The sequence below is a fragment of the Eleutherodactylus coqui genome, chromosome 7 (genome assembly GCF_035609145.1).
Source record: "Eleutherodactylus coqui strain aEleCoq1 chromosome 7, aEleCoq1.hap1, whole genome shotgun sequence".
In the NCBI taxonomy this organism is placed as follows: domain Eukaryota; kingdom Metazoa; phylum Chordata; class Amphibia; order Anura; family Eleutherodactylidae; genus Eleutherodactylus; species Eleutherodactylus coqui.
This window is the reverse complement of record NC_089843.1, coordinates 155,641,411-155,655,978: the sequence shown is the minus strand read 5'-3', so window position 1 is coordinate 155,655,978 and position 14,568 is coordinate 155,641,411. Positions and strand designations below refer to the sequence as shown.

Below are 14,568 nucleotides of genomic sequence, written 5' to 3'. Positions count from 1 at the left end.
GCAGTCAACATCCACACCATTGGTGCGGATTTGGACTCGAAATAAGCTGCATTTCCGCAGCTGATTCAGCAGATACCCCATTCTCCCTCACCTCCGAAGTCTTTGCGCTCTTGGCACTCCCTTTTCTAGGCACCCGGCAATCCCTAATGGGGGCGCAGCACTGCGGGTCACTTCCACACCACCTGACCAAGGGAGATGAGCTCAAGAGTTTGGAAATTTTCCTGGTTTGCATATAAATTGGAGTAAATCGGTTGCTATGCCAGTCCCCTATGAAGTATCAAATCCATTTAGCAGTGGATGATAAATGTATATATCTGAGGATACAAATCTCGAAAGCCTTAGTTTCTCTGAACCTTCATCAGAAAATAAATCCATGATAGACGTTGCTTGTGTCCATTATTGGAAGGACACATTTAGTAAAACTGATACTAAAAGCCCCAATTACTTTATTTTATTCATGATGAACCTATACGACTCCCATTACGTATTTTCAGAAATGTCAATCCTCATTTCAAAAGCTAATAAAGCAGCAAGGAATTCCAAGAAGTAAATGCGAAACATTACAGTTGGGACAGGATGATGGTGGATTAGTGTCGCCTAAGCCTTAGGTGTACCTTCCAGAGTACCAGCTGAAGCTTCTCAAAGGATGGATCATGGACCGTGTCCATGATTTCATCGGTAATCTACTTACAATGACAAAGACCACCCTCTTCTGCTCTCTTTGGATGCTGGTTGTCCAGACTTGGATGGTAGGGAACACCCAACTGTGAGCCTCATTGTGAAGGCATGGAATAAAGTGAAACAAGGCCTGGATTTTGATGGATGTACTCCGTTTATCCCATTTTGGAGCAATCTTGAGCTTCATAGATTTTTCAAATCAGAGGTAGTTAGTCCCTGGGAAGCAGTTGGCAGCACAACTCTGCATATAGAATATCCTCAAAAGCTTCCAACAGCTTCAGAATGAATTTGGCTTAACCTCCGCATGTCTTTTAGTATTTGCAACTGAGGCACAGCTGGAACGCAGAAGAGATTTGTTTAGGTCTCTGTTGCACATTCTGTACTATTTTGTGTAATGACCAATAAAAGTGGCACATCGGGTGTTATTTCTACTTTTTACATACTTTTATTACAATCAAACAGAAATGGGAACATGATATTGGCGCAATGCAATGTGAAGAGTGTCACATTACGTGTTGCTGCACAAGGTGCATAGGACCCCATTGTTTCTTAATAAAACTGGAATCCAATATGATGCTATGTAGTCCAGGTATGGAAACGCACAAGCAGATCTGATCCATATGTTTTGGACATGCATCTCAATAGGTCACTTCTATTATATTTACACACAGTGTTCCAGATCCCAAATCCATTGGTGTGCATTGTTGGTCGGGTAGAGGGTACCCCGGCGGATGAATACTTCCTGTTCTAAGCCATATCTTATATCAAAAACTCCATTGTAGTTCATTGGACAAGCAGTAGTATACCCACCATGGGAAAATTACTTGATTTAATGAATACACATATACAACTGGAATGTGGGCTGTATAAAAATAGACTGCTTTGGGCAAATTTGATAAAATTTGGGAAATGAGGAGAGGTTATCAGTAGTTCTCTTATTGCCAACTTGAACCTCAGACAACCTTACACAGTTGTCTGATCTTTCGGCAGTCTTCATGAACACAGCAGAAATGCCCCTGCAGAGGCCTGCGGCTCACCCGCTCCCGGCGTCTTCATTCTCTGCTATGTGCCGGCTGCCGCCCAGCCGGCGCATGAGCAAGGCGGAGCCGGCCCGTCACCACTGACATTTCTGTACGGGCCTCTGCGATCCCCGCACACAAATAGAGCATGCCGCGATTTGTTTCCACATGTGATTTCACGCAGACAAATCGTGGCCTTCTGCCTAGGATTGCGTTTTCTAATGCAATCCTATGGCAGCGGCCACGGGTGGAAATTCTGCGGGAAATCCCGACGCAAAATTTCCGCCCGTGTGCAGGGAGCCTTAGGCAGCTATTTAGGTGCGGATTTGGCCACTAAGGATTTGGTGCACGTTTGCTGCAAAAATCCCACAGCAGATATGCACTGTGTGACGGTGCCCTGAGAGGTCTAGTATACTGTATATGTATAGTATGTGTCAGATGCAGGGCTAGGGTGACTGCACCCATGAATAGCTGAGCAGTATTTACATCTATATAATGTACAGTTGCTAACATTATTAACTGCTGGAGGGTTTCTCAGGGGGAACAACAACCAGGGCTATGTCGGGTGGCTACAGATCAGATTTTAATAGGGTTTTGGTGGTGCTGACTTATTAATCTCTACATAGGCTTTTGGAAGCTGGCCATCCAGGCCTATGTTTTAGTGCGTATATGCACCCATGATACTAACTGATGACTGCTGAGCTCATCTCATTACTACCACCATTTGCCTCTTTATTTTAAATATTATTCGATGTTGTCTTTGTCTTTTTGACTAATAAAGTATTTAGATGACATTTTAGGGGATATTACCTTAGATATTTTTTGCCTTTGGCAATTATAATTGTGACTGTATATCTAGGGACAATCAGTGGCATTGCTCTCTTTTTACATCCTTTCCCCTATTTGTGCAAGGCAATGATCTCTTCTCTGGACGTTTTGCCTGAGCCATATTTCTAACATGCAATACACGCAAAGTCAATAAAGCCCTAGCCAATCCAAGTTTGTCATGTGTTATCTCAAGCACACCCGATGCAATACACCTTGATTAGTTGCATTAGGTGCGCTTGAGACAGCACCCGGTTTGCAAATATGTGCTCTTATGAAGGTTGAATAATTCTTAGACTGTCACTAAAAATGGCATGTTGTCTTGAATTTGGAGAATCTACTTTTTATATTGGTTATGTTGTTGAGATATTTAAATTGTTCTTGTTTGGATTTTTTTGCAAACAGCTCGAAGTTTCTAAATGTGGCAAATAAACCTACTTTGCAATGGAGGCTAAAAAATTTTGATTGCAACTATAGCAGAGAGTATTTGTTAATCTGCACCATTTTTTGTATCTAACAACACTTATACAACAGTTATATATTTACCGCATGTACTCTAGTATAAGCCGACTTTTTTAGCACATTTTTTAAGCTAAAAAAGCCCCCCTCGGCTTATACTCGAGTGAGGTCCCATGCACCATTTCTTTCAATGGAGCAGAGGCTGCTCCCGGCGGCCCCATTGAAAGCAATGGTCTGCAGGCAACCCCTGCAGTGATTTTCGGGGAAGGGCTTTAAATATAAGTCCTTCCCAGAAAATCATTCCTAGCTGTAGTAAAAAAAATACAAAAAAATATATACTCACCTGTCCGCTGCTGCCGAGGGCTCGGAACGTCTAGCCACTTGTCATCCCGGCACTGTAATGAAGTTCTTTCAACAGGCGGGGATTTATGTGTCTGATTGACTGAGCGCTCAGCGAATCACAGGCAGCACTCAGCCATTCAATGAATTCAAGGAATGGCTGAGCGCTTCCTGTAATTGTCTGAGCGCTGTGACCAATCACAGGCAGCGCTCAGCTAATAAAGAGAAGTGGCAGCATCCAGTGTGGATGCTGCCACTTCTTTATTTGCTGGAATTTCTGTGGATTTGGTCCAGATGCGTGTGGCTGCTGCATCAAATATTGGAATCCTACCCATGTTTTTGGGAGTGTGAAGTGCTGCTTGTGGCCTTGATATATTAGGCAGCGCTCAGCTGTCATTTAATGAATGGCACTGCCTGAGCATTGCCTGTGCGACCAGCCAATCAGACACAGTGCTTTCACCAGGCGAGGATTTTAAATTCCCGCCTGCTGAAAGAGCTTCATTACAGTGTCAGGATGACAAGTGGCTAGACGGGCCGAGCCCCCAGCAGCGGTGGACAGGTGTTTATATATATATTTTTTATTTTTTACTACAGCTAGGGATGATTTTCAGGGAAGGGTTTATATTTAAAGCCCTTCCCCAAAAATCACTGCAGGGGTTGCCGGCAGACCATTGCTTTCAACAGGGCCACCAAGAGCAGCCGCGGACCCATTGAAAGCAATGGGAGAGCTTCACGATCCTCTGCCACAGCTGCCACAACATCAACTCTGGAAAAATATCAGTTGGAAGGAAGGTAACATTTTTCGCCGCTGTTGGTGACTTTCCAGGAGAGGTCTAGAGCACTTACCCATCTCTCTTGTGATGGGACTAACCACAGGAGTGGCCTTTTATATAATAGAGCCCATGAACAAGTATCCTGTTGGTGAGGTGTTGTGCTTTGACCTCTCACATGAGCAAAACTTGTGATATGTTGCATAAATGTACATTTCATTTGAAACCAACCTTGAATAAGAGGATTTTGAAAAAAAGAAGCCGTAAAAAAATATATATGTAGAATGAATTGCCCATTTGTTTATGTAGTATATGTATAAGGCAGATGCAAACTACCTATTCATCAACTATATCAAAGTACAGCTTGGAAAATTTGCATGTGAAGCAACAAAAGGCGACTGACGACACGCTTGTTTTCTGTCTGATTTTTAATTTACACATTTGCTTAGTTATAGCAACAAAGTGCCAAGGGTCGTACTGTCATTCCACTTGAATCATCGTCTATAAGGAAGATGTCCTTGTGTTCTTTAAATTAGGGCACAGAGCCTTGTAAAGAAAGCGACACATTCAGGACACGGGGATTGCAAATGTGTTCTGCGCTTTTTTACTTTTCAGGCTATGTTCACATCTGTGTACTGGGATTCCATCTGCTCCTTTATATAAACAGGAAAGGGGGATCCCTAGCCGAATAAGCCCATTTTGTGATGGACTCAAATGGCGCAGAACAGACCCCATTGAATATAATAGGATCGGTTTGGTTTCAGTTTGGCTTTTGGCATTTTACCGGATGAAAAAGTCCTTCATGCAGGACTTTCTGATCCAGCATCCCGTGCCGCATCTACAACAGAACCTCCGAACACAGATGTGAACATAGCCTAAGAGAAGCATGATACATCAGCTCTACAGTAATCTCACCAGTTTTCTCATCACATGGCCTTGCTGTATGGGCCGCACATATATTTGTTACGGCACTAAAAATCAATAAATGAGCAAATATGTGTTCAGTATACCAGATGGAACTTACCAATAGCACCCATTCCTCTGCCTAAAATGAATTCCCAGGAGCATGAAATTCTGGAGAACTCTGAACAGACGACTGGTCAGTACAAATGTATCACTACTGCTGATTGGATCACATGGCAGACATCATTCTCTTGCAATGCTACTGATGTCTGGGCAGAAATCAGTCTCCTGGTCTACTTTATTTTAAAAAAAAAACTAAAAAAGGGACCTTTCATACGGGACGGAATAGGCCACACGATGCACCTCAAGACATGGCAAACTCCGCACCAAAATTTGCAGGCTACCTGCGGACTTTGATGGAGAATTGAAAATGGCTTAAAACCTACCTGCAATTCTGTATCAAAATCTGCAGTTAGACCCGTGGATTTTGGCGTGGAATTCCGCAGCTGTGGATTTGGCTGCATTCGCTCTAATGGCGAATTCCAATAAATTAAGCCTCTGATGTGTTATGTTAGAATGCCAGTAGATAGAGTCTTAGAGGGTCTATGATCTGAGCCCCTCTACCCAACCCTGAAAACAAATGAGCCGAGTCAAAACATTGGGGGTTAATAGACTGAACTAGACAGACATGTCTATCTTCAGCCGTACACCCTATGTTACTGTGCGACACTGTAGCTCTGCATAGAGATTCATTCATTTGCATGGTCTTGCTATTGGAAAAGTCTAACAATACTTCTAATAAGGTGTCACTAAAATCCAGTGAGAGCAATGTCAGAGTATAACGATATATATTTCAGAGCCCCATGGCCCTTCCGTTTTGGAAACTTACCCGTCTCCCTCATTTACGTATATACATGTATGTATTCCCCTGTAGTACAGTGTATGTATGTGTGAAGATAAACGATTCCTAGAGAATGAATATGCCGGCGGGAGTAAAGTAACAACACCGGGTAGATTTGCTACATTTGTAGAACGTTGCATTTCTGCAGGCTTGCCATCAAGTGCTGGGAGGCTATAGACTGCATTGCACAAAATGTAACATGTTTCATACTTAGAATATTGCATTTTAAACCCCGCTAGAGACTAATAATCCCAGTAATCCTGAAACTCTGGATTGCAGGCAAGGCAGCATCAATAATTGACTGCTGGTGCACCATTCGTCTAGAAGAAGAGGCGAGCAGCTGATCCTTATGTACAGCTGGATGAACCGAAAACCACACATCAACCATTTTACATGTCTCCGAAGCCACACGTACTTTCCTATATGTGATCCCTCTAGGAATCCAACCATTTACATAGTCATTTGCTTGCACTGACCCTGCTTATAAAAGCAGAACGACAAGCGGAAGCTAACCTGCTTGATACAATAACCTATCTAAATGTCCTTCAGCTCCTGTGCCACACCTGTATCTGCATTCCCCGTATCAATACTTGGTGTATCCCTCCAGCTGTCTGCAATAGCTGATATGATCAAGCATGAGGAAGGTGGGGTCTGCCCAGAGGATTCACTGATGCGGGGAAACTCTGCATCTCCAGAAGGGAGGTGCAGCGGAGAAATCACATTCAGCAACAGATTGACATACTCCGAGGAATCCTTCTATATACATGACCCCATGAATAAAACAAGAGTGGGCAGCTTAATTACATGAACAGCCATGCGTCTCGTTTCCGAGACTGCAGATACCGTAGAGGCAAGGGTCTACTAGAGTAGACATAGATAGCACACAGATCTAACGGAGCAGGATGACATAAGGAGAATTACGGGCACATTGGTGATCAGGAGCTGCACTGTGACTCAAGTAGACGGTCTTCATACCTTACGCTTCCGATCTAAGCGATCCCTAGGGATCTTCCGTCTTCTCCTCTCCTTTTCCCTCTCTTTCTCTTTCTCTTCGATGGTAGGCAGTTCCATCTCTCGGACTTTTTTAATAGAAGCAGCAGCATGAGCCATTTTGAGGAGGCAAGAACCAGCTTCAAGGACTCAGGAATAAAAATCCAGTGTTTTTCTTTCTCCCACTAAATCTGTGGCCGTCAGCCAGAACTTTCCACTGTAATCCTCCAATCCACAGATAAATTACAGCTTGTGTCCATATGCTGCAGGTCCCATGAGACGAGAGAGCAGAGAGCCTGGAAGCAGTTGCACCTAGCACATAGCAGGTGTCAATGACAACACATAGGCAAGATGGGGAGAGGAAGATTAGAGCATTTGATCTTTCACATTGGCAAGATCCCAGATTATCACTGCGAGCTTCAGACCAGCTGACAGTCCATCCTTTTAACTCCTCACCAAACCAGTATGGTCTTCTGGGACCGCTCAAATCCAGCCAGCGTCCTCTGACTACAGCCAGGAAGAGGCCACCTCGTAGAAGTCATCGGGGAGGAGGAGGATCTCCTTTAAATTCCACAAGCACCTCATAGCAGAGCAGGAATAAAAATGGTGCAGTCTGACTTAATGACTTGCTGTTGCTGCTGCCGCTGCTAGGACTGCCTCGGATTGAGCACATGACATGTTTCCTTCCCTCTGTCCTTATGCTTCTGGTCTCTGTTTAATTACATTATTGCAGCTTGAAGCCGAACAGGCTGTGTCTGCTCCACCTGCTCCTGACCTCGCACCATCCACATACAGGAGAGAACGAGCAGCTTCTCTTGTAGCAAACGGCTTACATCAACCGTGAGTCTGCATACAGTAGGCAAGGCTGGGAACTGCTGCTGAGCATGTACATTGGGGGAAGCACCAATCGCCTGCTTTACTCTCCCCGTAGACATGCTAATACACGATGTAACACATTATGGTTTACCTGAGCAGAACCTGCCACTAGCACAAACTTAGGAGGTGTAATTATCCAGGTACAGGTAGTAACCCTGGTCCAGTGGGGGGAGGGGACCAATTTCTACATTTTTCCTGTAAATCCCAGAAAGGTAGGCATTGTAGAGGATCGATTTTGGTGTCTTCCCCTTCATAAATCCTGAACTTATGGGTGTACTCACACACATTGGGTTGTGGAATTAAAAAAATTGTGAAAGCCTCCCCCAAAATAAACCTCCTGCAGTCATACTATATATAAATTTATTATACACCCCCCAAAAAATACAACACAAAACCATTTTTGATTAGGTGCGTGACCACAGCACACTGGAGGATCACTGGGACGGGTAGGGAACATAGCAGGAACTTTTTATTAGTTTTACACTGACAGGTACGCAGACTAAAACCACACTACACTATACTGACCAGGAGATGGGTAACTACTAGAGATGAGCGAGCACCAAAATGCTCGGGTGCTCGTTACTCGGGACGAACTTTTCGCGATGCTCGAGGGTTCGTTTCGAATAACGAACCCCATTGAAGTCAATGGGCGACCCGAGCATTTTTGTATTTCGCCGATGCTCGCTAAGGTTTTCATGTGTGAAAATCTGGGCAATTCAAGAAAGTGATGGGAACGACACAGCAACGGATAGGGCAGGCGAGGGGCTACGTGTTGGGCTGCATCTCAAGTTCACAGGTCCCACTATTAAGCCACAATAGCGGCAAGAGTGGGCCCCCCCCTCCCAAAAACTTTTACTTCTGAAAAGCCCTCATTAGCAATGCATACCTTAGCTAAGCACCACACTACCTCCAACAAAGCACAATCACTGCCTGCATGACACTCCACTGCCACTTCTCCTGGGTTACATGCTGCCCAACCGCCCCCCCTCCCCCCCACAGCGCACACCAAAGTGTCCCTGCGCAGCCTTCAGCTGCCCTCATGCCACGCCACGCTCATGTCTATTTAGAAGTGTGTCTGCCATGAGGAGGAACCGCAGGCACACACTGCAGAGGGTTGGCACGGCTAGGCAGCGACCCTCTTTAAAAGGGGCGGGGCGATAGCCCACAATGCTGTACAGAAGCAATGAGAAATAGAATCCTGTGCCACCGCCATCAGGAGCTGCACACGTGGGCATAGCAATGGGGAACCTATGTGCCACACACTATTCATTCTGTCAAGGTGTCTGCATGCCCCAGTCAGACCGCGGTTTTTAATTCATAGACACAGGCAGGTACAACTCCCTATTGTGAAGTCCCTGTGGACCCACAGCATGGGTGGCTCCCTGGAACCCACCGGCGGTACATAAAAATATCCCATTGCAGTGCCCATCACAGCTGAGGTAGTAATGTCGTGCTTAATACAGGTGGGCTTCGGCCCACACTGCATGCCCCAGTCAGACTGGGGTTCTTTACAAGTGGAAACAGATGCATTTATAATTCCCTGTGTGGACCCACAGCATGGGTGGGTGCCAGGAAGCCACCTGCGGTACATAGAAATATCCCATTGCATTGCCCAACACAGCTGAGGTAGTAATGTCGTGCTTAATACAGGTTGGCTTCGGCCCACACTGCATGCCCCAGTCAGACTGGGGTTCTTTACAAGTGGACAGATGTAGGTTAAACTCCGTGTGCACCTACAGCATGGGTGGCTCCCTGGAACCCACCGGCGGTACATAAAAATATCCCATTGCATTGCCCAACACAGCGAATGTAACATCAGCTGTAATGCAGGTGGGCTAAAAATTCATTTGATTACACTGTAGGCGAGGGCCCACAAAAATTGCTGTATCAACAGTACTAATGTACATCCAAAAAATTGGCCATGGCCAACCAAGAGGGCAGGTGAAACCCATTAATCGCTTTGGTTAATGTGGCTTAAGTGGTAACTAGGCCTGGAGGCAGCCCAGTTTAACGAAAAATTGGTTCAAGTTAAAGTTTCAACGCTTTTAAGAGCATTGAAACATATAAAAATTGTTTAGAAAAATTATATGAGTGAGCCTTGTGGCCCTAAGAAAAATTGCCCGTTCAGCGTGATTACGTGAGGTTTCAGGAGGAGGAGCAGGAGGAGGAGGAGGAATATTAGACACAGATTGATGAAGCAGAAATGTCCCCGTTTTGGATGGTGAGAGAGAACGATGCTTCCATCCGCGGGTGCAGCCTACGTATTGCTTACGTATCGCTGCTGTCCGCTGGTGGAGAAGAGAAGTCTGGGGAAATCCAGGCTTTGTTCATCTTGATGAGTGTAAGCCTGTCGGCACTGTCGGTTGACAGGTGGGTACGCTTATCCGTGATGATTCCCCCAGCCACACTAAACACCCTCTCTGACAAGACGCTAGCCGCAGGACAAGCAAGCACCTCCAGGGCATACAGCGCGAGTTCAGGCCACGTGTCCAGCTTCGACACCCAGTAGTTGTAGGGGGCAGAGGCGTCACGGAGGACGGTCGTGCGATCGGCTATGTACTCCCTCACCATCCTTTTACAGTGCTCCCGCCGACTCATCCTTGACTGGGGAGCGGTGACACAGTCTTGCTGGGGAGCCATAATGCTGGCAAAGGCCTTGGAGAATGTTCCCCTGACTGCGCTGTACATGCTGCCTGATCTCTGTGCCTCCCCTGCTACCTGGCCCTCGGAACTGCGCCTTCTGCCACTAGCGCTGTCGGATGGGAAGTTTACCATCAGTTTGTCCACCAGCGCCCTGTGGTATAGCATCACTCTCGAACCCCTTTCCTCTTCGTGAATCAGAGTGGAAAAGTTCTCCTTATACCGTGGGTCGAGCAATATGTACACCCAGTAATCTGTAGTGGCCAGAATGCGTGTAACGCGAGGGTCACGAGAAAGGCATCCTAACATGAAGTCCGCCATGTGTGCCAGAGTACCTGTACGCAACACATGGCTGTCCTCACTAGGAAGATCACTTTCAGGATCCTCCTCCTCCTCCTCCTCCTCTTCCTCCTCCTCAGGCCATACACGCTGAAAGGATGACAGCCCAGCAGCATCTGTACCCTCAGCAGTGGGCCAAGCTGTCTCTTCCCCCTCCTCCTCATCCTCCTCATGCTCCTCCTCCTCCTCAACGCGCTGAGATATAGACATGAGGGTGCTCTGACTATCCAGCGACATACTGTCTTCCCCGGCTCTGTTTCCAAGCGCAAAGCGTCTGCCTTTATGCTTTGCAGGGAACTTCTCAAGATGCATAGCAGAGGAATGGTGACGCTAATGATTGCAGCATCGCCGCTCACCACCTGGGTAGACTCCTCAAATGTTCCAAGGACCTGACAGATGGCTGCCAACCAGGGCCACTCTTCTGTAAATAATTGAGGAGGCTGACTCCCACTGCGCCGCGCAAGTTGGAGTTGGTATTCCACTATAGCTCTACGCTGCTCATAGAGTCTGGCCAACATGTGGAGCGTAGAGTTCCACTGTGTGGGCACGTCGCACAGCAGTCGGTGCACTGGCAGATTAAACCTATGTTGCAGTGTCCGCAGGGTGGCAGCGTGCGTGTGGGATTTGCGGAAATGTGCGCAGAGCTGGCGCACCTTTCCGAGCAGGTATGACAAGTGGGGGTAGCTTTTCAGAAAGCGCTGAACCACCAAATTAAAGACATGGGCCAGGCATGGCACGTGCGTGAGGCTGCCGAGCCGCCACCAGCTTACGGCCGTTGTCACACACGACCATGCCCGGTTGGAGGCTCAGCGGCGCAAGCCAGCGGTCGGTCTGCTCTGTCAGACCCTGCAGCAGTTCGTGGGCCGTGTGCCTCTTCTCTCCTAAGCTGAGTAGTTTCAGCACGGCCTGCTGACGCTTGCCCACCGCTGTGCTGCCACGCCGCGTGACACCGACTGCTGGCGACGTACTGCTGACACATCTTGATTGCGAGACAGAGGTTGCGTTGGAGGAGGAGGAGGAGGAAGGTGCTTTAGTGGAGGAAGCATACACCGCCGCAGATACCACCACCGAGCTGTGGCCCGCAATTCTGGGGGTGGGTAGGACGTGAGCGGTCCCAGGCTCTGACTCTGTCCCAGCCTCCACTAAATTCACCCAATGTGCCGTCAGGGAGATATAGTGGCCCTGCCCGCCTGTGCTTGTCCACGTGTCCGTTGTTAAGTGGACCTTGGCAGTAACCGCGTTGGTGAGGGCGCGTACAATGTTGCGGGAGACGTGGTCGTGCAGGGCTGGGACGGCACATCGGGAAAAGTAGTGGCGACTGGGAACCGAGTAGCGCGGGGCAGCCGCCGCCATCATGCTTTTGAAAGCCTCCGTTTCCACAAGCCTATACGGCAGCATCTGTAGGCTGATCAATTTTGCAATGTGCACGTTTAACGCTTGAGCGTGCGGGTGCGTGGCGGCGTACTTGCGCTTGCGCTCAAACTGTGGCACTAGCGACGTCTGGACGCTGCGCTGAGAGACATTGCTGGATGGGGCCGAGGACAGCGGAGGTGATGGTGTGGGTGCAGGCCAGGAGACGGTAGTGCCTGTGTCCTCAGAGGGGGGTTGGATCTCAGTGGCAGGTTGGGGCACAGGGGGAGAGGCAGTGGTGCAAACCAGAGGCGGTGAACGGGCATCGTCCCACCTTGTGGGGTGCTTGGCCATCATATGCCTGCGCATGCTGTTGGTGGTGCCTCTCCAGCTGATCTTGGCGCGACAAAGGTTGCACACCACTGTTCGTCGGTCGTCAGGCGTCTCTGTGAAAGACTGCCACACCGTAGAGCACCTTGACCTGTGCAGGGTGGCATGGCGCGAGGGGGCGCTTTGGGAAACAGTTGGTGGATTATTCGGTCTGGCCCTGCCTCTACCCCTGGCCACCGCACTGGCTCGGCCTGTGCCCACACCCTCACTTGGCCCTCCGCGTCCTCGGCCGCGTCCACATCCTCTAGGCCTACCCCTACCCCTCAGCATGCTGTATTACCAGTGATTTGATTTCCCAGGCAGGAAAGAAATTGGCGCAAGGCTGCACTCAACCTTAGCTGGTTGCGTCTGATTTTTGTACGTTGTCCACGCAGCACACACGTACACGGAGACCTTAGGACTGACACAGGCAGGCCAAATACAATTTCTTTTCCTTTTTTGCAAAGGGAAGGACCCACTGCGTATATTCAATGAACAATAACTTTTAGAACTGTAGTGTGGCCCTGAAAAAGTGACACACAACTTTAGTGTAGCAGAGTTATTAACTCTAGCAGAGCAGGTATTTGCCAGTCAGGAAAGACAATGGCGCAAGCCTGCAGTAAACCGTAGCTGGTTGCGTCTGATTTTTGTACGTTGTCCACGCAGCACACACGTACACGGAGACCTTAGGACTGACACAGGCAGGCCAAATATAATTTATTTTCCTTTTTTGCAAAGGGAAGGACCCACTGCGTATATTCAATGAACAATAACTGTGTTGTGGCCCTGCCTACACAATTCTGTCCCTGTAGTATCAATGGAGGGTGCAATGCTCTGCACAGACGATTTTTAGAGAAAAAAAAAATGCAGCACAGCTAACAGCAGCCTGGACAGTACTGCACACGGTTAAATTTGGCCCTAGAAAGGACCGTTGAGGTTCTTGAAGGCTACACTCACTCCTAACACTCTCCCTGCCTATGCACCACTTCTGTCCCTAATACCGGGTGCAATGCTCTGCACTGCCGATTTTGAGAAAAAAACAAAACAAAACACTGCTAGCAGCAGCCTGCACACAGGTAGATGTGGCCCTAAGAAGGACCTTTGGGGTTCTTGAAGCCTACACTAACTCCTAACGCTCTCCCTACAGCAGCTCCAGCACGATAGTACTTTCCCTCAGCTAACTCACAAGGCATGTGTGGCGAGCCGCGGGAGGGGCCGACTTTTATGTTCGGGTGACACCTGATCTCCCCAGCCACTCACAGCAGGGGGGTGGTATAGGGCTTGAACGTCACAGGGGGAAGTTGTAATGCCTTCCCTGTCTTTCAATTGGCCAGAAAAGCGCGCTAACGTCTCAGAGAGGAAACTGAAAGTAACCGGAACACCGCGTGGTACTCGTTACGAGTAACGAGCATCCCGAACACCCTAATATTCGCACGAATATCAAGCTCGGACGAGTACGTTCGCTCATCTCAAGTAACTACAGGACACGGGCAGGAACACAACAGGAACTGTTGACTAACCACAGACTACAGTACACTGACCACGTTATGGGTGACTATGGGATGGGGGAGATGAGGTTGGGAACACAGGAAAAAATTTTGTGTTTTTGGGGAGGAAGTTTTTTTAAAATTTTTTTCTTTACCCACACTGACGGAATTTGTTGACTAACCACACACTACAATAACAGGATCAGGCACTACACTAACTAAACACTACACTGTAAACAATGCCAACTCATACTGCTGCAGTCAGCACTAACTGACCAATCACAGTGCTCGCTGGAGCACTGCTGCGATTGGTCCCCCAGTGGAAGTAGTAATTTCAGTTGTTATGTTAGCAGCCATCACTATTGTCACCACAATTACCACCATGACACTATTTTAAACACAGGACACAAGTTAACGTCCTGTTGCACCATGTGTCCATGACGTAAACTTACGTTTCTGTTCTCATGTGTACAGAGCCCTGGAATTAACTGCACTATAAAATAACAACAAATGAGGGTATCAATAAAATACCTTAAGGCGGGGCTCTGTACACCCGTGTGATACGCCGTAACTAGCAGTCAATCATTTACATTGCCTTATGTAATTCTGCTCACATTAGTGAG

The 14,568-nt window shown here is 47.6% G+C and overlaps 1 protein-coding gene across 10 annotated transcripts in view; it reads right to left on the bottom strand.

Moving 5' to 3' along the window:
• Window positions 1-14,568, bottom strand: part of ANK2 (ankyrin 2) — a 491,615-nt gene that overhangs the window by 217,513 nt on the left and 259,534 nt on the right. For 5 of the 10 annotated variants that reach the window (XM_066573866.1, XM_066573867.1, XM_066573868.1 and 2 more), the window contains exon 1: window positions 6,870-7,701. The exons of 2 other annotated variants lie outside the window; for them this stretch is intronic. In XM_066573866.1, coding sequence (XP_066429963.1) covers window positions 6,870-7,004 — 135 coding nt within the window. In that variant the 5' untranslated portion in view covers window positions 7,005-7,701. Of the gene's footprint in view, window positions 1-6,869; window positions 7,713-14,568 lie in introns of those variants that run through there. 3 more of the 10 variants (XM_066573864.1, XM_066573865.1, XM_066573871.1) reach the window with 2 other exon arrangements.